This window comes from Xenopus tropicalis, chromosome 1 (assembly GCF_000004195.4).
Source record: "Xenopus tropicalis strain Nigerian chromosome 1, UCB_Xtro_10.0, whole genome shotgun sequence".
Classification (NCBI taxonomy): domain Eukaryota; kingdom Metazoa; phylum Chordata; class Amphibia; order Anura; family Pipidae; genus Xenopus; species Xenopus tropicalis.
In genome coordinates this window covers 21,158,758-21,183,194 of record NC_030677.2, presented here as the reverse complement: position 1 = coordinate 21,183,194, position 24,437 = coordinate 21,158,758, and the positions used below count along the sequence as shown (strand labels likewise).

The 24,437-nt window shown below is 43.8% G+C and overlaps 2 protein-coding genes across 8 annotated transcripts in view; one reads left to right on the top strand and one right to left on the bottom strand.

Annotated features, from left to right (window-relative positions):
- The window catches only part of c4orf48 (chromosome 4 open reading frame 48), a 32,976-nt gene extending 14,040 nt beyond the window's left edge, over positions 1 to 18,936 (bottom strand). The window contains exons 1-2 of the mRNA XM_002936760.5: positions 18,856 to 18,936; positions 5,168 to 5,238 (exon numbers count right to left, since the gene is read on the bottom strand). The gene's annotated coding sequence lies outside the window, so the exon portion shown is untranslated. The remainder of the gene's footprint in view (positions 1 to 5,167; positions 5,239 to 18,855) is intronic.
- LOC100124771 (novel C3HC4 type (RING finger) and B-box zinc finger protein with SPRY domain) lies at positions 15,990 to 24,437 on the top strand. Of its 7 annotated transcripts, none has more exons than XM_012962286.3 (4): positions 16,002 to 16,105; positions 18,997 to 19,172; positions 21,536 to 21,582; positions 21,772 to 24,437. In XM_012962286.3, exon 4 carries the CDS (start codon positions 21,781 to 21,783, stop codon positions 23,359 to 23,361), a length of 1,581 nt encoding a protein of 526 aa, XP_012817740.1. In that variant the 5' UTR covers positions 16,002 to 16,105; positions 18,997 to 19,172; positions 21,536 to 21,582; positions 21,772 to 21,780; the 3' UTR covers positions 23,362 to 24,437. The 7 variants fall into 7 exon arrangements, with proteins under 7 accessions (XP_017948434.1, XP_012817716.1, XP_031755339.1 ...); XM_012962313.3 differs by having other exon boundaries at positions 16,002 to 16,109; XM_012962262.3 differs by lacking the exon at positions 18,997 to 19,172 and having other exon boundaries at positions 16,001 to 16,109.

Below are 24,437 nucleotides of genomic sequence, written 5' to 3'. Positions count from 1 at the left end.
ATTCCACTCCTTACTAGCAGTGGCTAGTTTAGGGAGCGGTTTCTTTGCAGTTACAGTATCTGAACAGTCCATCAGTGGTTGCAGAGTCATGTATTGCAAGCACAGCGCTAGTTTTTGCTATTGCTTGTGTGTTAGCTGTCTTTCACTCTGGGCTCTTGCATGCAGGGATGGCAGCTGGCGTGTTCTCCAGTGCTTTGCTTGACATGTCCACCACTGCTTCTGGCAGGGTGTTGGTTTGTCCGCTGGTTGTTTAGCATGCATAGTATATGGCGCTTCTGACTTTCATGCAGGGTGGCTAGATGGTACATTGAGTATGGGCTGGCTGTGCACCAGTCGTTCCATGCATGTTTTCCAGTTGATTCCAGTCATGTTATACTGGTTAGCTGATCTTCCATCTGCAGGTTGTGTACAGTTCCTAAACCTGGCCCTAACATTGCTGGTTAGGTAGCCTCTCAAGGTTGGTAGCTACAGTGAGTGGTAGGAAGTTGGGTTTCAGCCTGTCATGCTCTGTTACAGGCTGGAGTCCCTAGCTTGTTTGTGCCATAGGGGGGCTTGATGGCTAGTGTGCCCTTTCACTGTTCCTTGCTTCAGATCTGTGCTTGGATTATCTTTGGCTGATCTCTGGGGGTTGTTGAGTTTGACGGCTGTCAACACCAATTTAAGCTGATACCGGTGTGCTTTGGAGCTAGATGCTTGTGTGCCACAATTATTTTTCTAGGGCCCCAGGTTAGTGCTAAGGATTGGGGGCATAGAGACAGCTCTAGTGGATAATGCATCAGAGTTGTGGTTAACTGGTTGGTTGCTGCTGGGCTGGTAACACCAGTGAACTGCCCAGTGTCAGAGTTATGATTGTGACCATTTTCTTGTTGGCAGAGGATCCTCCCGAGCCGGGCTTGGATGTTTATGGCAACCGTAGTGTGGAAATCCCTCTGGTCCCTGAGAGGATTCTTGTAATGGTCCGTTTTTTCTTGTGATGCTTGATTTGTTTTTAGCATCTGTTGATATTATTGTTCCCACCCCTTATATTTTAGGGGCATGGCTTGGTAGATCCCATGCGTACTGACATGGAAGGGACGAAGAAGAAAATGAGAATTTCACTTACCTCTTATCGTAAATTCCATTTCTTCTAGTCCCGACATGTCAGTACGGGGTTTCCCATCCCAATTATTTGCTTCTTGTATTGCTTGGCAAATGTATAACAGTGGTGAGGAGGAAGTCACATGGTCTTATAGGTAAGGGCTAATTTTGATTGGCTTTGGTATATAGGTCCTACCTCCTAGCTGTGGGGGCAATACTGCCCATGCGTACTGACATGTCGGGACTAGAAGAAATGGAATTTACGATAAGAGGTAAGTGAAATTCTCATTTTCTCTCCTGTTCTTCTGCTGACTGTAATTTTTTTTGCACTATGCACTCTGCACAGGGTATTGTAAATGACCCCTCTTACTACCCCGCCCCAGCACCAGTCCCTTTTGCATGTAGCATGGCCTAACACAGGTAGTACTAAATTCACACAGCATTCTTTGGTATCTGTGCTCTGAAATGCAGAAAAAGCAGCTACTCAGAAAAAGCCCCATGTAGTGGGCAAAGTGCAAGAAGATGGCTAATTGCAGACTTTTTTTTGCATGCTGCGTGGGGTATTGTATATTAACCCTTTGTAGTTGCTAGTAATAGGACAACTTGTGTTTACTCTTGTGCTTATTTGCCATTTGGATCTGAATGGGTGTGTGTGCAGGTTTCCTAGTCTGCCTGATAGATATCTGCCCAGTATGGAACCATGCACAGGCCAAAAAGCTACCGACCCATCAGAAGGGGCTGACTTATATGAGCCTGGGAATGGCCCACTTTAGACATTCCACCCTGACTGGAGAAATATTCAAAACTAATGTGCAACAGACTTCATTGCCATGCTACCTCCCTCAGTCCGGATGATTGACCCGGAGCACCCGAACATGTGGCTGGACTATACCCTCATCCTATGCCCTCACCTTATGCCCTCACCTTATACCTTCACCCTATACCCTCACCTTATACCCTCATCCTATACCCTCACTTTATACCCTCACCTTATACCCTCATCCTATACCCTCACCTTATACCCTCATCTTATACCTTCACCCTATACCCTCACCTTATACCTTCACCCTATACCCTCACCTTATACCCTCATCCTATACCCTCACCTTATACCTTCACCTATACCCTCACCTTATACCCTCATCCTATACCCTCACCTTATACCTTCACCCTATACCCTCACCTTATACCCTCATCCTATACCCTCACCTTATACCTTCACCTATACCCTCACCTTATACCCTCATCCTATACCCTCACCTTATACCTTCACCTATACCCTCACCTTATACCCTCATCCTATACCCTCACCTTATACCTTCACCCTATACCCTCACCTTATACCCTCATCCTATACCCTCACCTTATACCTTCACCTATACCCTCACCTTATACCCTCATCCTATACCCTCACCTTATACCTTCACCTATACCCTCACCTTATACCCTCATCCTATACCCTCACCTTATACCTTCACCTATACCCTCACCTTATACCCTCATCCTATACCCTCACCTTATACCTTCACCTATACCCTCACCTTAGCAAAATAAGGCAGCTGATAACTGGGAGCTGCTTCTCTCTATCACACACGGCCGTGGCTCGAATATGGCCCTTCTGGCTGTTTTATGTGGCCCCTGGTGACTGTGCCTGAGCGTACAGCACCAATCGCCTGACTGCACTGTGACTGTGCCTGGCTGTACAGTATCTTAATAAAAAATTTGGTAGGCGACTTAGCCTGCGTTTTAGTTTTCGGCCCCCTTATGTGATTCAGTTTGAAACCCCTGCTCTATCATCCCCTCATAGGGGACAAGCTGGACCATTTTGCTGTAATCACTGCTCAGGGTGAAAGTGTGCCACCTTTGTCCTCTGGTATTGTACAGCCTACACTGCAAGGATATCTCAGTACAGGCACACAGCCTTTCAGATGTATGAGTGATGGCCAAGGGTATAGGATAGAGGCACCGTAACCCAACCACAACAGAAAATAATACAAGTATGAACTCCATTAAGAGAACTTGATATTTTATGCCTTTTGCAACAATGTTTAAAAAGGAAAAATGTAAAGTCTATCTATCAATTATCTCTCTATCTCTCTATCTCTCTATCTCTCTATCTCTCTATCTCTCTATCTCTCTATCTCTCTATCTCTCTATCTCCACACAAGATCCAAAACCAAGGTTTAGGAAATATGTTGCACAACAAAGGGAATATATAAATATATTTGTGACAATGAAACAAGCCTTAGGGTACCATGACCCAGTTAAGTTAATCATGTTACCCTTAGACCCTATAAAAAAGCATCATGAATTATTAGAATTCCTAATGAATCAGATGGAAGTGAGTGTAGGACTGGGCAGATGAGGGATGGCTCTGTTGGCTAGCTTGGATATATTCTAATGGAAAGACAATCCTTGTTTTGTTTAAAAGGATTTTATATGGAACATGAATGCACCATGTATACGTAACGTCCTTTGATTTACTGATACGGGTGAGCACAAAGGATCTGTTTTTATCTCCATGATCCAGGGATCTGTATACACTTGGCATTTTGGGGTCAGGAGGGATTGTATTTGATAATATGGCCCTCACGGGGTGAGAGTAAGTTGTAGTTCTCCCTTCTGCTCAATAATCCCTTTGTGATTAAAATGCACATCCACCTAGAGCCGGAGGGCCGCAGATTGATCCTTCCTAATCCATATCATTCTCTATCCCAGCGTTTTTCAACCACTGAGATGTTGCCTGGTGTGCCGTAGGCAGGGCACCAATGTACTAGGGGGCACTGCTCTTGGCACCAATGTACTAGGGTGGCACTGCTGCTGGGCACCAATGTACTAGGGGGGCACTGCTCTTGGCACCAATGTACTAGGGGGGCACTGCTCTTGGCACCAATGTACTAGGGGGCACTGCTGCTGGGCACCAATGTACTAGGGGGGCACTGCTCTTGGCACCAATGTACTAGGGGGGCACTGCTCTTGGCACCAATGTACTAGGGGGGCACTGCTGCTGGGCACCAATGTACTAGGGGGGCACTGCTGCTGGGCACAGAGTTAAATTTTTTAACATTTTCTAATGGTGGTGTGCCTCGTGATTTTTTTCATGAAACAAGTGTGCCTTTGCCCAAAAAAGGTTGAAAAACACTGCTCTATCCAACAGATGGAGGACTAAGTTATTCTGCCTTGCCACCCCCCCTCCCCTCCCCTCCTACCTCTGACAATTTGTCATGATTTAGAAAACCCACAATGGGCATTGCATTTTATAGGTACAAATTACCGGTTTTCACAGATTGTGGCCGTTAAACCTTTTATTTTGGTGCATATTCTTATGGACCAAATAAAGTTTTGGGGGTTTTTTTGGACAAACCACTGAATTTGATATGAAAAAGGCAGTGTTCCCTGAATAAATAATTACAAGAAAAACACACAGATCAGTCAATATGGCAAGTAAAGGGTTAACAGCCCTGTCCGTCTTTGACGTGAGCTTTTTAACATAGAGCCAAGGGAAAATGGTTAAAATAAACAAATAAGGTGTCCCCCCTATGCAGCAAACATAGACAAATGCCTGCAGTGCCATCTCGTAACTGGGACTCGCTACTGTCTCTGCAGGGAAAATGATGCCCCCATTAACCCATTATGTGCCTGAAAGCGCCTGACCCCACAATTAGGATCTTGGTAGTAAAAGCCACATAAAATACCTATTATGTGTCTGCACTTCAGTCTCCGGAAAGGGGATCAGATGTGACTGCATTGAGATGGTCTCAGCAGGAGCCCATTATGTACGGATTAGAGGGGATGTGATTGGCCTTACAGCCCAGCCCTGTATAAAGCAACATAGCTCTCTCCTAATTGCACAGCTACATTATCCCTTGCACGTTTATATTGGTGACCCACTAATGCTCAAGGTCATCATTTAGGGACGGTTCTAGTGTTAAAAGCCCCCACACCTTAATCATTCCAGCTCCCCAACATCATTACACAGATCCCCATAAAGCTTCTTAGTTTAAAATGTCTAATCCCCAATTAAAATACTGTGTGCCTATTACATATATATAAATATACATATATATATATAATGTGCATGAGTAGGTACCTGATAATGCCCGTCTCTCTCCCTCTCTCCTTTCCCTTTGTCGCCTCCGTGTCAGAAATGGCTGCTTCAGGCTGGAACCACAGAAGGGCTTGTGAGCCAAGGCTTTCCGTACAGTGAATTAGGTGATGCTTGTTACCATGGTGAAATGTCATAGCAACAGATCACTGGCGGGGCGATGGTACCCAGGAGAGAGCTGACAGATTTGCAGGGGGGGGGTGGGAGGCGGTGCTGGGATGGTTGCACTGAGCTGGGAAAAGCAGATATTTCCTATACAGTAATGAATGCACTAATGTATAAATAGAAAGCACTTTCATTTATTTGTTATTAAATGAATGAATCCTATAACCAAGCTAAGCAGCTTATAATCTAGAGAATTACAGGAGCAAGGGAAGCCGTGTGTCTGATGAACTACAATTCCCATCATCCTCAGCAGAGAGATATAAGATCTGCTGTGTGTTTCTGGGTAAGGGTTCTGGGCAGTGTTGTTGCTTCTCCTCAGTTAAATGCAGGATGTTTTTATGTTGAGATTGAGTCATGTCCAGCATTTTGAGTTATAATTTCTTTTGCATATGATTTTTGGCACAAGTCTGCTGCACCTATTGACACAACCCATTGGGGGCAGCGCTGCACATAGGTCAGGTGTCACCCTAGGCACCGGTGCGACCCACCCAGCTTGCAAACTGAGCATGTTCATGGGTGTGGGTGGCTTCTACCCGTGACACGTTACAATGCCCATGGTACCACTCACCCCAACTGTCCTAATTTTTGCTGGACAGCCCGCAGTCCTGGATTCTTTCTGAAAAGTCCCTCACTTCCCTTTGATCTCTGATCTGAGCACTGAACACTAAAAAAGATACAATATTTCTCAAACTTAATTTAAAAAGTAGCTTTTGGCAGAGAGCCCAGAAACTCAACAAGCTACACCTGCACTTAGATACAATTGTAAGTAAAAGCTAAAAAGGCCTCTTGGGGGAACTGAGTTAGCAAGACTGTAATAACACATAAAACAAGACCCCAAAACCCCCAAAATGTGTTCAAACTTTAAATAACCTGCCAAATTTTGTAAAATGTGAGTGGCATTTAGGGATTGTGGTCACTAATATGGGCGTGGTCCCACGGAGAAGAATAACAGCCATCATAAAATACAGAGGGAGTTGGGACCCCTCATTAAAGTGGGGGTACAAGCTGATTTAAAGGCAAATAAACCTGACTCTTTTTGTTTGATGAGAATAAAATCTTCTTCCCTGATATGAGCAATGATAAATCAACTGCCCCAGTTATGTCAGAAAGAACGTATCAATATGTGAGTTTAGAGCTTAATACATAAAACTCACCCACTCTCTATTCATTCCTATGGGATTTTTAGCAGAGTATTTATCAAATGGCGAGATCTGACTTTCACCCATTGATAAATAAGCTTCTAAAAATCCCATAGGAATGAATAGAACCTTGGTGCGTTTTTATGTATTAAGCTCTAAACTCACATTTTGATAAATCTGTGCCTAAATGTATATGGCCAAATAATGTTCATGCATTAGATAAATGCACATTATGCGCTTCGGTAAATATTGTACGTCCCCTGTGAGTGTATCTGTAGTCGGAACTCAGAAAGCCTAAAGCCAGTCTAAACACTTATCAAAGAGATACAGAGATAAGGCCTGGTATAAGCAAGGCTTGGATTGGGCTGCAACTGAAGCCCAGGGTTCTGATTGGAGGTTAGACTGCAAAGGGGTGTTTGAACCTCCAAAATATGTGAAAAACAACTGCTTTTATTTGATTTTGTTTTAAACCAATTCTGTATATTTTTTATGTAGTCCCTGTTTCAAGAAGAGGAGAATAGACTGACTAAAATCAGCATTAAGGAAATTGAATGGGATTGAATGGATTGAATGATCACTGTAGAGCTAGGGCTATAGTCATCCCAATATATTCCACTGTTCATCTCCCTCTACTTTTTTATGAACAATATCAGTTTTCCATAGCTTCAGTAGCTCAATGACTACAGCCTGGTTACAACAGAGAGTATATATAAAGGGACACTATCAGAAACTTGATTATGGAAAATGTCTTGTCCCAAGTGATGATGCTACTAGGCCCAATAACTAGTCATTCTACTACAGGCATGGGACCCGTTATCCAGAATGATTGGGACCTGGGGTTTTCCTGATAAGGGGCCTTTTCGAAATTCAGATCTCCTACCTTAAAGCTGGCCATACACACACCGATACTATCGTACAAAACCTCGTTTCGTACGATATTCGGTGCGTGTATGGCATGTCGGCGAGTCGACTCGCCGATCGGCCAGGTTAGAAAATTTTGATCGGGCGCCATAGAAGGCGTCTGACCAAAATCTGCCGTCAGGGCTGAATCGGCAGAAGGAGGTAGAAATCCTATTGTTTCTACCTCCTTATCTGCTGTTTCAGCCCTGACGGTGACCGATGGTCGCACGAAACATCGTCAGATCGCCACGTGTATGGCCAGCTTTAGTCTGTTAAAAAATGTATTTAAACAATAATTAAACACAATAGGATTATTTGGCTTTAATAAGGATTATTTATATCTTAGTTGGGATCAAGTACAGGTACTGTTTTATTATTACAGAGAAAAGGGAATCATTTAACCATGAAATAAACCCAATAGGGCTGTTCTGCCCCCAATAAGGGGTAATTATATCTTAGTTGGGATCAAGTACAGGTACTGTTTTATTATTACAGAGAAAAGGGAATCATTTAACCATTAAATAAACCCAATAGGGCTGTTCTGCCCCCAATAAGGGGTAATTATATCTTAGTTGGGATCAAGTACAGGTACTGTTTTATTATTACAGAGAAAAGGGAATCATTTAACCATGAAATAAACCCAATAGGGCTGTTCTGCCCCCAATAAGGGGTAATTATATCTTAGTTGGGATCAAGTACAGGTACTGTTTTATTATTACAGAGAAAAGGGAATCATTTAACCATGAAATAAACCCAATAGGACTGTTCTGCCCCCAATAAGGGGTAATTATATCTTAGTTGGGATCAAGTACAGGTACTGTTTTATTATTACAGAGAAAAGGGAATCATTTAACCATGAAATAAACCCAATAGGATTGTTCTGCCCCAATAAGGGGTAATTATATCTTAGTTGGGATCAAGTACAGGTACTGTTTTATTATTACAGAGAAAAAGGAAACCATTTTTAAAAATGTGAATTATTCGAATAAAATGGAATCTATGGGAGATGGCCTTCCCATAATTCGGAACTTTCTGGATAATGGGTTTCCGGACAATGGGTCCAAAACCTGTACCTGAAAGTAACAGGGCATATATTCTGCCTCCTTCCATTTATTATATTAATTGCCTGCAGTAATTGGCAATTACAATATAACTGATGTTTGAGTGCTGACACTTTTTACTCTTCACCCGTCCTGGACCAAAAGTCTCCAACAGGTACATATCGACAGGTATATAGAATACTTATACAGTATGTACGTATAAAGTTATTTATAAAGCACTGCTAGGATACACAGCACCATTTTACAATATTAAAAAATAGAATAATAGCAAGTTTAAGTATACAGAGATTAAGTTCCACATGGTAATAGACACTGTCAGAAGGATATCCCTGACCCATAGAGCTTGCAATCTAAGTAAAGCTTACAGTAGCCTTGAAAAGTATGGTATGGCATATATTATGGTCTGTCTGGAACTTTTGCTTATAGACAGATAGAAAGTTGCAGAAATCATCTTAAGACGGGAACAGATTGTGACGTTTTGAGCTCTACGTGATTGGTACATTCTCTATTTACTACTGGGTGTACATTATGTCCTCAGTTATATTACCAACCCCCTGATTACTGTTAAAAGCATAAAGCTGTACAACTTGTTAACTTGTGACTTTTTCCAGACAATATGGGACGTGGGTTAATGATGTGAAATGCTAACTGGTATGTTCTACATTTGCCAAAAGAGAGATTACAGTTACAGCAGGGGATCAGGGAATGTGCATTGATCAGTCCCCTCTCTTTTGTCTTCTTGTAGCCAATGTGGCCAGATCAGCTCCACTGTACATGTATATTGTACAATATGGGACATACAATATGTACAATAAGGGACGTTTTACGGCTTGCCGAAAATATGCGCCATATGCTACGTGCGGAATTAGCCTTAAAGCTGCAAACAGGGCAGGATTAATCATGTGAAACCGATGGTCTTGGCAGCCTCTCTCCTTATAAAAGCTAATGGCGGTGGAAAATCAATCCAGTGATCGAGATTTTGTATTATCTACCTTCCTAATATCCCCTTCAGCTGAAATGTCTAGGAGAAGTTCTAACCTGAGTCTCTTTTCAAAACGTGGCCACTTTGGTCATGCAGAGTACTACCTGGGAGAGTCCCTTCCAATCAGGCAATAAATGAATCCTGTGTTGGGACTCAGTGCTGCTTTATCTAGGTAACCAGTCTAGTTTGCACTTCTAGGGGTACCATTACAGGTGCTACATACCTATCACTGTTAAAAGGAACCGTAACACCAAAAAATGAAGTGTGTTTGCTTCAGAAACACTACCACAGTTTATATAAATACCCTGCTTTGTATCCATGATAATAGAAAAGCTCTGTAGACTACAATGGTGTTTTATCTGTTTTCTGCAATGGAACCTGTACGTTTTCTCCTTTTCTCCAGCTTGAATGGCTGCTCCATGGCTACACAGTAGGGTATTTTTAATAAACTAGTACAGTAGCAGTCCATTATACTTTGATACATTTCCATTTTTTGGTGTTACTGTTCCTTTAATGACCTCATTCACAAAGTACTCATACAGCCTGCCTTTCCCTTTTAGATTTTCAGATGCTATTAACTCCTGCGCAGGAAGCTTTCCTATACTGTATAACACCTGTCATAGAGGTATGCTTACCTAAAACTGCTGCACTATGTGCCCCACAATGTGCAAAGTCCAGGGAAATGGCATATATATTTTTAGCTATTTCTTCACACTTGTGACAAGGCCTTTAATCAGTCCCTACATAAATACAATGTGTTAACTTCATTCTTATTGCCTCATGTATAGAATTTTCTGTTTGGGTGACACCTTGTGGCCAAGTGGTTGCACTTCTTACTATATGTGATGAGTTTAACCCATTATCGTTTTTGGAAATCCAAAGTCCTTTTTGTCCATTGCAAAAAAATGTAAATGGATTTCTTGGAAACCTGCAATATAACAATCTATGAGAGTGGAAGGATTGATATACAGGAGTTGTATATATGGGGGTAACTGCCAGAGTAGTTTTGCGACTGGGGTGGTGGGTCCTGGACACCCAAGTATGTTGATATGTATAATAATATAAATAAAATTATATATAATGACTTTCACCCCAAAATGGACCTGTCTGAGAAGGGATACCGCCCCTTTATTTGATCTATAGCCCCAATTTATGTCCCCAATATAGACAGGCCTAAGGCAGGGTAAAATAAGAGGAATGGCAAAAGGCAGTAATGGGTTTATAGATATTTTAAGATCATAGCTGGCAGATTTGAGACTATGTGAAGTCTAGCAGACAGCCCTGCACCCCTTGGTGATAATAAACAACTCATCTCGTTCCTGTTTGCACAGGAAACCTTAAGTTTAATACAGTTGCATGCTCATAATAACAGATATTTTTTTGTAACTAACAATTTTGGCTTTTATGGATATAACTGTTAGAATATAGTGTTTCTGATGGAAATCGTCATATATGAAAGGTTATAAAAGCACAGACCGTTACTGTATTGTTTTGAAGCTTCTCGTATCACATGCTGTTGCCTCGGTCGGTGCGCTATAGAAACGGCTTGCACAATAAGAACCTTGTCTCCGAGTCTTGTTTTATGACAAGGCATGTTGGCAGGGCTGCCATCAGAAATTACGGGGCCCCTCAGAACAGAAATTTCTGGGCTCCCACGCCCCACACGCCTCCCCAATGGCCCCTCCCATCAGTACAAAGGACACAGAGACATTGGTAGCCAGGGCCCCCTAAAACACTGGTAGCCAGGGCCCCCCTAAAACATTGGTAGCCAGGGTAGCGACCCCCTAAAACATTGCTAGCCAGCCGAGGGCCCCCTAAAACATTGCTGGTCCTCCCCCAGCATCCTCATACTATGGCCCGCTCCCCGCTGCAGCATCCTCCAGTTGCCCCCTAGCATCCTCCACAAAATCCTCCAGCTCCCTCCCAGCATCCTCCAGCTTCCCCCAGCGCCCTCATCAGCATCCTCCAGCCCCCCTTACCATCCTCCAGCTTCCCCCAGTGTCCTTCCCAACATCCTCCAGCATCCTCCCCAGCATGCTCCAGCCCCACCTACCATCCTACCCCAGCATCCTCCAGCCCCACCTACCATCATCCAGTTTCCCCCCAGCGACCTCCCCAACATCCTCCAGCATCCTCCCCAGCATGCTCCAGCCCCACCTACCATCCTACCCCAGCATCCTCCAGCCCCACCTACCATCATCCAGTTTCCCCCCAGCGACCTCCCCCAACATCCTCCAGCATCCTCCCCAACATCCTCCAGCATCCTCCCCAGCATGCTCCAGCCCCACCTACCATCATCCAGCTTCCCCCAGCATCCTCCAGCCCCCCTTACCATCCTCCAGCTTCCCCCAGCGTCGTCCCCAACATCCTCCAGCCCCCCCTAACATCTCCTGAGGCATGTCCTGTGGCTCTCCCCAGCACCCGCCTTCTACATCATCATCATCATCATCCTCCGCCGCCACCGCCTCCTCCTCCGGCTGTATCCCCTTCTTATGCCCACTGGCTCGCCGCTGCAGTTTTTATAAGGTTGCGCCCGTGGTCAGCGAGTAATTCAATTGGCTGGGCCCCGTGCGTACTTGTGACGTCAGTACGCACGGGGCCCAGCCAATTGAATTACCCGCTGACCACCAATGACCCAAGGGCCCGTAATTCTTTAAAGGGGGCCCGTGCTTAAAAGCTGTGTCACGGCCAGGCCCCCTTTAAAGCAACAATCGGCCGGGCCCGGGACAACAGTCCCCCCTGTGCCCCCCTGATGGCGGCCCTGCATGTTAGGTTAGAAAAAATACCAACAAGCAGGGCTGCCATCAGAAATCACGGGGCCCCTCACAACAAATTTTCTGGGCCCCCTCTCCTCCCACGTCCTGCCCCCCCCAATGGCCCTTCCCCCAGGGACCCCTCCCATCAGTACAAAGGACACACAGACATTGGTAGCCAGGAACTCCCTAAAACATTGGTAGCCAGGAACTCCCTAAAACATTGGTAGCCAGGGCCCCACTAAAACACTGGTAGCCAGCATCCCCCCAGCATCCTCCAGTTACCCCCCCCCCCGCGTCCTCCAGCTCCCACCCCCAGCATCCTCCTGCATCCTGCGCTCCCCCCAGCATCCTCCTGCTTCCTGCGGCTCCCCCCAGCTCCCCCTGCTTCCTGCAGATTCCTCTGGCTGCATCCACTTGATATGTCCCCCAGCTCCCCGCTGCATCTGCACATTTTTATAGGGTTGCACCCCATGCGTACTGATGTCACACGTATGCACGGGGCGCAACCAATCGAATTACTGGCTGACCACCAATGACAGGGCCCATTATTCTTTAAAGGGGGCCCGAGCTAAAAAACTGTATCATGGCCGGGCCCCCTTTAAAGCGACGATCATCCGGGCCCGGGACAACTGTCCCCCCAGTGCCCCCCCTGATGTCGGCCTGCCAACAAGTCCAACACTGTGTCCTAAGTTGTGATCAAAGCACATTGCAGGGAGTGGGGGACCCCTTTTGCACATTTATTATGGTGGGCCACTTTCTATTAGACAAATGCAAAACTTAAAAAGGCCACTCTATCCTCAGATATATCTGTGTACATTTATGGCATCTCTCATTACAGCTTATAAAAAAGCATAGGGTGTTGTGACTGCTTTAGTGGGTGGCATGTACAGCCCCATTCAGTTGGTCATGTCCCCAATTACAGGATGCGCCCTTCTGACCTATTGTAATGGGAAAATACAGTCGGAAGGTAGTAAGGAGTATGTAGCCAGCCTGCCTGTCATACAATGGCTGCTTAAACAAAGCAAAAACAGCAATCTAATGGTGGCCATAGAAAGGCCAGTTCTGCAGATTATGGTAGGTATATAGGGAATTTTTAAACATGAGGGTGCGGTGGCCCTTTAATATCCTATAAATAATGCATTTTACTACCTGGTTGGTTACTTGCAGACCACCTACAGCCAGCCTGAGAAATGCCAGTAAGCAGCAAACGCCAGCCAGCCTACAAAACCCAAAGCCATATACTGTTGCTCTTCCAGCAGAACACAGCACATCTTCATCTACTGAGACATCATGCAAATAAAGCCCCATTCTCACACATTTAATAATAATTCTAGGCTATTACATCAAAATGCTAAAAACAGATGCTGTGGTGATAGAATTGGCACAGAGCTCAAACAGCAAAAGTGCTCAGCGCTACATCAAATCCTCTATCCATCTGCTGTAATATTGTTTCCATTGCTTTTATCCATTTTTCATTGTTTTTATCATTCTTCACCAATATGCTTAATAAGGGCTGGCACTTTAAAGGGCTGCAAGTGAGTTCTACTTGGCACAGAAATTTATGGCATCACTACATTTACTGTAGAAGAATAATCCCCTGAGAACTCCTAGCCCTAAAGGAACGTGTGTGCACCTTGGAGCTATAAAGTCTATGGCACATGTAGGGGTTTGGGGGGCATTGGCATGTAAGGCAAAATGACCCTATTGTTCATCATCACTCCCTATTCTATAGTCCTGCATTGGGTTGGGTACCTTCCAGAAAGCGGTACAGTTTCAGGCTGAAAGTCCATAATTCCCTATGTGGTCAGTCCATTGGTGCCCTTTCTGGGTAGACGGGTGGAATGGTGGAATTCAGGCTCACATTCCACCCCCACCTCTCCCAAAGTCAAAAGGTATTTTTTCTGCCCTGACCTGGTTGATCTGACTCCGAACTGATGTCACTTTCAGCCAACGGAGATGACACTTTTTTATGGATTTCATGGGTCCTCAGGTCAGGCTAATGGTTTAGATAGGGCAGGTAGGGTTGTGTACCAGGGTGTATTGTGGGTCAGCGGATCTGTGTCGTGTTGCAAGTCAGCAAGTTCGTATTGGTTATGGTCTCTCCAACCGGACCTGAACAGGACTCTACGTATTGCTGTATATGGGAAAAGCATAAATCACAGAAGTCAGTTTTGGTTACTTTTTTGGTTAATTCTCATATAAAAATAATCAAGTGAAGGCCATAGTGACTGTGGCCCCAAGGGGAGGGGAGTAGGGATATGATATGGCTTTTCCAAAAAGAAGGGACCACTGAACAAAGGAAAAGTGAGCCATGAAAGTCATGTGTCGGTTTCTCCAAATGGGAATGGATTATTCATTTTCTGTTTCCCAGGGTGCAAGGGGAGCAAGAGCGCACCCTCAAGAAGCACTTGTGCCCTAGGGAAAGATCCACTCTGCTCCCTGAGCCAAATGCAGCTGTAGGAGGCGCAGGCAAGCCCGGTCATTACCACCCGCCCTATGGCCCATTGCGGCCTGCACCTCCTGCTCTTGTACACCTTCGGAGGAATCTGGAGTAACCGCACCAAAGCACATGGTGAACATAGGTCAGTATTGAACTCAGGTTAGCAGCAAGGTAGCCACAAATATATGCCTACAGTAGGTGCCATTATTACATGGATTTGGTAACCTCATTCTCAGGGTAATTGCATGTATTTATGTGCAGATTTCTTTCAACATTCAGGAGAAGGAATGAACTCAAATCTTCATAACACTGCCCAAAATAAACCCACATTAGAGAAAAGACAATGGATGTACTGTGCTACCATACATTTTCCATATCGTCATTACCCTGAAACAGACATAATTCCCTTCAGATTGAGCTCTGCATACAAGCCAGTGGCCCATCTATCATGGCGCGGAGCTGAGCCCATGCATAATGTATAAGGAGATTCTTAGAATTCATGTTGAAATGTGCCTGGTAATCTAGTCAGTCATCAGTGACTTTCCCTTTTATATTAACATCCTATGTTGGTTTCTAGGAACAAGCAATCTGCACATGGAAATCTACGTGCAAAAGCAAAAACCCTCGGCTTTTGTAGTGTCATGTTCAGGTGATTTGCAGGGGTTGTTGCTGTTGTTAAAGGGGAAACTGTCACTATTATGAAAAACAAATATTAAAGGAGAAGGAAAGGCTAAATCACTAGGGGGTGCCAAATGTTAGGCCACGCCAGCGATTGTAATCACTTATCTGAAACCCCCAGCTGATGCTCTTGTTAGGAGGAAACTGCACCGGCCAGGGGTAAATGCAGATGAGCGACCCTCTTCCTTCCTTTTCCTTTTGTAGCAATGCTGGGGCCCGCACGAGTGCAGTTAAGTGAAAAAGCTGGCTTTTGTGTTAAAGTTTGGCTATTCACTGTACTGCGCGAACGCTTGCGCGCCCCTACCAGGAGCACCACCCGGGGGTTTCAGGTGTAAGAAATTGCTCATCTTGGGTGCCATTATATGTGTTATATACATATGTGTTTGTGTCTTTATACATATTTATGTGTTATACACACTGTATGGGGGAGTTCTACTGATTACTATAAACCAGTCGTCACACCCAAAGCCAAATCTCCATATCAAAGGGTTTATTTGTGGATGGTGGTGGGACAGTACGGCTGCTACAGGAGCCATAAAAACTCATTACCGTATGCGAGAAGCCTTCTCAACAGTAACTGAACAAAGGCGAGGTGGGGTTTTTATCAACCCCAACTGATCAGTTGGTATGTGGGGGCAGTGGCTGAAAATGTGTATAAATGTGGACTGGACAGTAGTAAGAGGGGGAACCTGGGGAGGAGCATCTGGGGAGCTTCCAGAGAGAGCATCTTGGAACTGCATCAGAAGTGGCCGGGCAGGATGCGAGGGCTACAGACCAGAGGGAGGCCATGATCAGCTGGCTTGTCGGTAGCTATAATCATGTCGACTTTGTTATTAATCTGTAAATGTAAATAGTGTAAATGTATTGTTTTGTTTTAAAGGAACAGTAACACAAAAATATTTAAATACCTTATAAGTCACAAAACATCTCTAACATTAGGGGGCTGATTTACTAATCCACGAATCCGAATCCCGAATGGGAAAAAATCGGATTGGAAACAAACATTTTGCGACTTTTTCGTATTTTTGCGATTTTTTCGTCATCGTCGCGACTTTTTCGTAGCCGTTACGACTTGCGCGAATAGTCGCGACTTTTTCATAGCCATTACAAATTTCGTGAATTGTCGCGACTTTTTCATAGCCATTATGACTTTCGTGAATTGTCACGACTTTTTCATAGCCATTACGACTCTTTCGTATTGAGCTCGAAAAATTCGCGACAATTTGCGAAAAAGTCGCAAAATACCAATCATTACAAAAAAAACGCATTCAGACGCTTTTTCGGACGTTCATGGATTAGTAAATGTGCCCCTAGGCCTAGCCTTTCCCCCCTTGCCTTTTTTAAATGCTTCATGTAGAATTTTAGTGATGAACTGCTCCATAGCAGCACCGCGAAAAGGCAATGGCTGCTTGAATTCCTGTGTGCGCTGACCCGGACGTTGTCTTCGTGTCGGAGGACCTTCCGCACTTAATCTTTTTATCAGCTTATGTAGTTTAAATTTATGATCGCAACATTACCCCCCAAACTGTCTGGAGAAATAGAAACATAAATTGAAACTGCATACACTAATAAAAAGCTTAAGTGCCGAAGGTCTTCCAACACAAAGACAACATCCGGGTCAGCGCACACAGGAATTCAAGCAGCCATTGCCTTTTCGCCATGCTGCTATGGAGCAGTTCATCACTAAAATTCTACATGAAGCATTTAAAAAAGGCAAGGGGGGAAAGGCTAGGCCTAGAGATCTCAGGTTAGAGATGTTTTGTGACTTATAAGGTATAAAATTTTTGTGTTACTGTTCCTTTAAATAATCCTTCAATTGATTTGCTATTCAATATATTCATTTATATATACACTTATTGGTGTGTATTATTTGTCTGCTTCTCAAGAACCGTAATCCTAGTAAAAGGGGTGATTAATATTATATTATAATATTATACTATTATTATTTATATTTTATATATATATATATATTGTAAAAATCTTACACATTTAAAAGCGATTACAAGAAAAGCAATATATATGTGATATGCATTACATCTACTAAAGGAGCCTAAAGGAACGGGGATGAATATTTGGCATTATTGTACAGCGCTGCGGAATATGTTGGCGCTTTATAAATAAATGTTAACAATAATTTGGTATAACTGAAGTTCTACTGAATTGAATATATTGATGTATAAGTTTAAAAAGTCTGGGTGATTTCCCACAAAACACCACAGCTGGGGACCCTTGTAACGCTCGCTCAGATAAGGAATTTCATTGATTGGGTGCACCAAGCTTACAATAGCAATACAGCACTCAGTAGCTTTGGACTAAATTGCCTCACCCACATCCCATTAAATGTGTTTTTTTACCCTTGCATAAACAATATTAGCATGTTATGATCAAATACAATTAAATTGTGTTATCTAATTGGTCAAAACATCATCTTAGACCCCAGAAACTTACATTTATTGGATATACTATAAAGTGTCGCTTGTACAGCAAAACACTCAACCACTACTTTCCTCTGTGTAACAAAATGACCTTGAAGCTAAAACCCAGCGTAAGATATCCGCTTTATTAAGGGATTTTAGGGGGTTAACAGCTTAATATGATATCTGATGCCAAGCGCTATTAAAGGGATAGTGTTATGATTTTTATGGGGTACTTTATATTTCTAAATTACACTGTTTACATAGCAAGTAATTCACTCTGCCATTTAACATTTTATTTTAGGTGCCACTACTTCTGCCCATCATTGTATAATGTATTCAGGATCTGGAATTATTGGGAGCAGAACAGCCCTATTGGGTTTATTTAATGGTTAAATGATTCCCTTTTCTCTGTAATAATAAAGCAGTACCTGTACTTGATCCCAACTAAGATATAATTACCCCTTATTGGGGGCAGAACAGCCCTATTGGGTTTATTTAATGGTTAAATGATTCCCTTTTCTCTGTAATAATAAAACAGTACCTGTACTTGATCCCAACTAAGATATAATTACCCCTTATAGGGGGCAGAACAGTCCTATTGGGTTTATTTCATGGTTAAATGATTCCCTTTTCTCTGTAATAATAAAACAGTACCTGTACTTGATCCCAACTAAGATATAATTACCCCTTATTGGGGGCAGAACAGCCCTATTGGGTTTATTTAATGGTTAAATGATTCCCTTTTCTCTGTAATAATAAAACAGTACCTGTACTTGATCCCAACTAAGATATAATTACCCCTTATTGGGGGCAGAACAGCCCTATTGGGTTTATTTAATGGTTAAATGATTCCCTTTTCTCTGTAATAATAAAACAGTACCTGTACTTGATCCCAACTAAGATATAATTACCCCTTATTGGGGCAGAACAATCCCATAGGGTTTAATTATTGTTTTGTTGATTCTTTAGCAGACTTAAGGTATGGAGATCCAAATTACGGAAAGACCCCTTATCCGGAATACCCTTGGTCCCGAGCATTCTGGATAACGGGTCCTATACCTGTATCAGGTATAGTACCTGGGGGCATAGGCAGATTTTCAGTAAACCTGCTTGGCACATAAAAAAACCAACTCACCCTATACTTGACTTTCTCTGCGCTGCTGCTGCTGCTGCTACTTTAACATCTGAGTAGGTTTGTGCATTCCTGCAAGCTCTGGTTCTGTTGTAATCAGCTGCACTCTGATTGGATCTTTCTTCCTGTGGCTTCTCCAATCAGGGTGCAGCTCTCTTGACAGTGAAATTGGCCAATCAAGCCACAGATGTAGGCAGGACTGGGGAAAGGAAGACACTGCAGGCACAAAGACTGATATGAAGGTTGTGCAGGCTGTAATCTTTACGTGAGAGCCTCACTAGCTCTGTATATCTGCTGCAGGTTTCATCCCACTCTCACAGGTACTGTATTATATATGGTCTAAAGGCTGAATCACTAACTGAAATGAAATAATGTTTGTAAGCCGCCATCTGTAATATACTTTTGACCCTTTCTCTGGTCCTAAATTAACTCTTTCCACCACAAAAAGCTAATTGTTCTTTTATATTTCTTTTAAAAGAAAAGGTGCCCCCACCGGCTGTGTCCCCTAACCCCCCCCCCCTGCAGGGGCCCCCCTAACTCCCTGCAGGGTCCCCCACCCGGGACGTGTCAGGGGAGGAACAGTCGGGCAGGGGGAGCGGCGGCAAGGGTCGGGTCTGGGCCGCCGGGGCCCACCGGGATTCTGACCCTGTGCCTGGGGTGTCATTACCCACTGCCATTCTCGCTATAAAACTACACATTTAAGCAGGGGCGGGCCAAGCCGACCGGGCGCCCTAGGCAACCGGGTCGGCCACCTCGCCCCTGCACCTTCCGCCCCCCCCCTCGCGTTTCAGCTCGCGCACATGCGGGGAGGGGGGACGGTGGCTACGCTATAGTTCATTGCCCCCACTGCGTATTGACAAGCGTGGGGGGCAATGAAAAAGGAGCTAGGGGTAGGCAGTAGAGGTTCCTGCCTGGTGCCCCCCAGTGTTTGTGCCCTAGGCAGCTGCCTCTTCTGCCTACCCCTAGTTCCGGCCCTGCATTTAGGCTAACTGATCCCAAACACAAATGGATAGAGACCCCCTCACAGAAGTGCATGCATGAATACTTTTACATCTTATGCATTTTAGAGTGAAAAAAGCACCCCCACCTGCACTTTTGCACAGTATCCCTGGAAGTCAGTGGGAACTGGAAGAGATAGTTGAGGGGTTAATTTTTTTACGCCAGCAGTGAGTGAATCCACTAAATCTCACATTAGTTTTAGGTCAGTCTATGTATGGCCCATCTTTAGCCTCCCCAAACAAAAAATTCTCTCTCCGCCTATGCCTGGGGGTGCCAAATAAGAGCTGTGATTGGCTATTTGGTAGCCCCTGCATGGACTGGCAGCCAACAGGAGGTTCTGTTTGGCAGTACAACAGGTTTAAATGCAACCAAAACTTGCCCCAAGCCAGGAATTCAATAATAAGCATCTGCTTTGAGGCCACTGGGAGCAACATCCAAAGGGATAGTGAGCAACATGTTGCTTCAGAGCCAATGGTTGAGGATCACTGGTGTATATAAATATGCTTTACTGTACAAGCTAATTGTGCGTAACGGCACTTGCGACACCTTTTCCGCAGTGTATTTTAGCTGGCAGAGAAATGCCTAAACCCTAAATAATTGAGGGTCAGTATAGACAGTTTTGCCTGTATACCCATTTGCAGATGAATCCTTCAGGAGAGGTGTCAGGGAGCTGCTATCTTACTCCCTTCCCATTGTTCTGCTGATCGGCTGCTGGGAGGGGGGATATTATTCCAACTTGCAACGCAGCAGTAAAGTGTGACTGAAGTTTATCAGAGCACAGGTCACATGGCTGTGGCACCCTGGGAAATGAAGAATATGGCTAGCCCCATGTGAAATTTAAAAATTAAATATAAAATCTGTTTGTTTTAAATTCAGTGCAGAAATCTGCAGCCATATTAACTGATACATTTTGAAAAAAAAATTCCCGTGACAGTATTCTTTTATGTACAAATGATCCATTCTGCTAACTGAGCCATACTTCATCTCGATCTTACCACACAATAGGGTTGATTCACTAAAGTGCCATAATGCTTATCGCATGCTTTTAAGTGTTAAAATTGATGCGCAAAAAACGTGCGATTAGCTAAAGTATTATCGCATGCGTTAAGTCACATATCGCGTGCGTTAAATAGCAAACCCCATGCGTTAATTTTATCGCATTGCGTTAATTCGTGTGCCGAAATAACACTAACGCATGATTCACAAACACTTAGGCGCGCTAAATATCGCATTAGTCTGTGCGAAAATTAATCCCTACTTGGGACAGGCGGTAATTATAGAAAAGTACAGTTAATGAGCTTTTGGCAACACAATATGGACTTTGCAGTGGGATTTATTCAAGTTTGTGTTGGCCCCAGAGTGATGCAGCCGCCAGTTTGCAGGGAAATGGGCATTTTCAAAAAAAGTAGTTTTACAAACGTAATGCTGTGTATGGCTAATATGGCGTACGCGCGAAAAGTAGCGCACATGCGTCTAAATTAACGCAAATATCCTTTTAGTGAATCGTGCGTTAAAAATTAGACGCGATAAAAATTTTACGCATGCTATAAATAGCGCTCGTTTTAACACACTTTAGTGAATCAGTCCTAATATATATTGGGTTTTTTTTCCTTTTTTTATTTTTTTTTCTCTATTTCTCCTTGCATTAAATGTCGTTTTTTTTTTTTTTTGTTTGTTTTTTTAGGAAATACAGTTTGGGGAGTACTTTGTAACCAGTTTTTGGAGTAAAGTGTAAGTTTGTACTATTGTACTTATATATACTGTAATTCTTGGTGGTGGTGTTTTACATGTAAAATCCTAATGTCAAAGGTTAACAGGAAACTCGTATATTAGTGCACGCGCTGTGTAAGGGGAGGGGGATAAGGAAACTCTCACTGGTTAAAGAAAAAGAGGAGCAATTAGTTTTATTTCTTGTTCCAGGTTTCAGCAATGGCAGCTGCTGGTGTGAGAGACGAGCTGACCTGCTCCATCTGCCTGAACCTTTATACGGACCCTATAATGCTGCCATGTGGCCATAACTTCTGCCAGGGCTGTGCCGAGAGGCTGCTGGATTCCCAGGAGGAGTCTGACGGTTATTCCTGCCCTGAATGCAGAGCGGAGTTTCAGGAGCGCCCTGAACTGCAGAGGAACAGAGCCCTGGGGAACATAGCCGAGCACTTCCGTCCTAATAAGGGAGAGCAGGGGGGGAGTGATATCTGCTGCACCTACTGTGTTTGCTCATCTGTAGCTGCTGCTAAATCCTGTCTGCACTGTGAGGCTTCCCTGTGTGACACTCACCTGAGGGTGCACAGCAAGTCAGCAGAACATGTCCTCACTGAGCCCACCACCAGCTTTATGAAGTGGAAATGTTCCCTACACAAACAGATGCTGGAGTATTACTGCTGGGAGGACTCTTCCTGTGTCTGTGTGTACTGCTGGATGGCTGAGGAGCACAGGGGCCACAGTGTGGGCTCACTGATTGAGGCCTCTGAGAAGAAGAAAAAGGCACTGAGAAATGTTCTGCTCAAACTGAGCCCAGACAGAAAGGAGACTGATGGAGAAGCCCAGAGGCTGCATGAGCGCAGAAGAGAAGTGGAGGAAAAAGCAGCCTGTTGGATAGACGTCATCACTGCCCTGTTTAGGGACATCAAGGAACAGCTGGAAGCTGTAGAGAAGCGAGTCCTGAATGAGATCTACAGAGAAGAAGAGAAGCTTTTCCTCCATCTTTGTACCCTAATCCAGCAGCTGGAAATAAAGAAGGACGAGCTGTCTAGGAAGATCGGTGACATTGAGGGTCTGTGCAACAGACAGGAATCAGATTTTAGTGGAGCTGTCATGGAGGGGGGGCACAATAAGCACAAAGAAACAAATCACATACAGGCCCTAGATTCAGGGGATGTTTTCATGGACCTGGTCTCAGAGACATTACTCAAAGGCTTAGATGGGATTTTTGCTGTGGTAAATGAAAGGCTGTATGGGCAGGAGGCTACGGACATGTTACTGGATATAAGCACAGCTGGGGATCAGGTTCTGGTATCAAAGGATAGGAAATCCGCTGTCTGCACACTAACAGACCTGGGTCGCCCAAGAACCCCTAAGAGATTTGTGTATATTGGTCAGGCTTTAAGCACCAAGAGTTTCACCTCAGGGCGACATTATTGGGATATGAAGGTCAGTGAATCTGAGGATTGGAGGGTAGGGGTGGTCTATCCCAGTACAAAGAGGAAAGGGAAGCTGGCCGTCATTGGGAATAGTAACAAGTCCTGGTGTTTGTACAGATGGACAGAGTATACACGTCCATATAAAGTCACATATTCAGTGAAACATGATGGTAAAGACATAGATTTACCCCACATCCGGTCCTGCAGAAAAATCAGAATCTCTCTAGACTACGAGGCTGGACGGCTCTCCTTTTATTCACTGAGTCAGCCTATAAGACTCTTGCACACCTTCACTGCCTCCTTCACTGAGCCCCTTTATGCTGCTTTCTTGGTAATAGAAGAGAATTCATTTGTGAAAATCATTAGTTAGGGCACTTAGCAAAAATACTGCAAGGAGTGCACAGTATTCTTAGTACTGTTGTCAGGGCACCAGATGAATTAGAATTGCTTTAGGCACCAATACAACCTGGCTCCGCAAAATCCCTGCCGAGGCCTCGCTAAGCAAACTTTCCTTAAATATGAGTAATTCTGCAAGGAGTATGTCCGTCATATACTTGTTACTATTCATACAGATGTAGTACATTTGTGCAACATTAGTACAAGGTCCTGGAATAAAAAAAACACAGCAAAAAAAGTGATTCTAGATGTACTAGAGAATAGTTTTTGAAAACTAAATTTTAAAAATTTGTGTGGAAAAAGTCAACAAGTACAAGATGCAGAGTACATCTGTTATATAGTGCAGTAGATATCCTACTGTTGGGCGCTAAGGTCTGCACTGTACCCAGAGTAGCCAATAGCCTTTTGCCCCTCCGCATTCATTCAGCACCAAGATACTTTTCTTAAATTCTCATTCACAGCTCCATTATACAGTACAGGGGGTAGGATGGGGGTGCCTACGTACCACTTCTGCCTGCCCCTCTCTGATAGAGTGCTGCTTAATGCAGGCAGGGATCTATTTAAGGGTCTAACCTTATAGACAGTATTCCGTACTCAATGCCAGCGTTCATGGATCCCTCATTTGAAATGAGTTTCAGATTTTCTGTATGAATAGTGTGACCCTCATTCAGGCCTTCAGGTGCATTAGTTCTTAAAAGAGTGGATGACTCAGTTTACTTTTAGTATGTTACAGAATGTCCCATTGTTATGAACTTTGCAATTGGTTCTATATATTTTTCTAGTTTTTGAATGATATGCCTTTCTTTTCTACATCTTTCCCAATTGCAAATGGGAGTCACTGACCCCAACAGGCAAAAAACTATTGTTATGTGAAGTTACCATGTTGTTATTATTGTTACTGTTATTACTTATCTCTCTGTTCAGTTCCTCTCCTATATATATTCCAGTCTCTCATTCACACCACTGTGTGGCTGCTAAAGTAAACAAGGTCCTAGCAAACAAATACCTGCTGTAAATCCAAACAATAAAATCAAAACCAATTGCAAATTG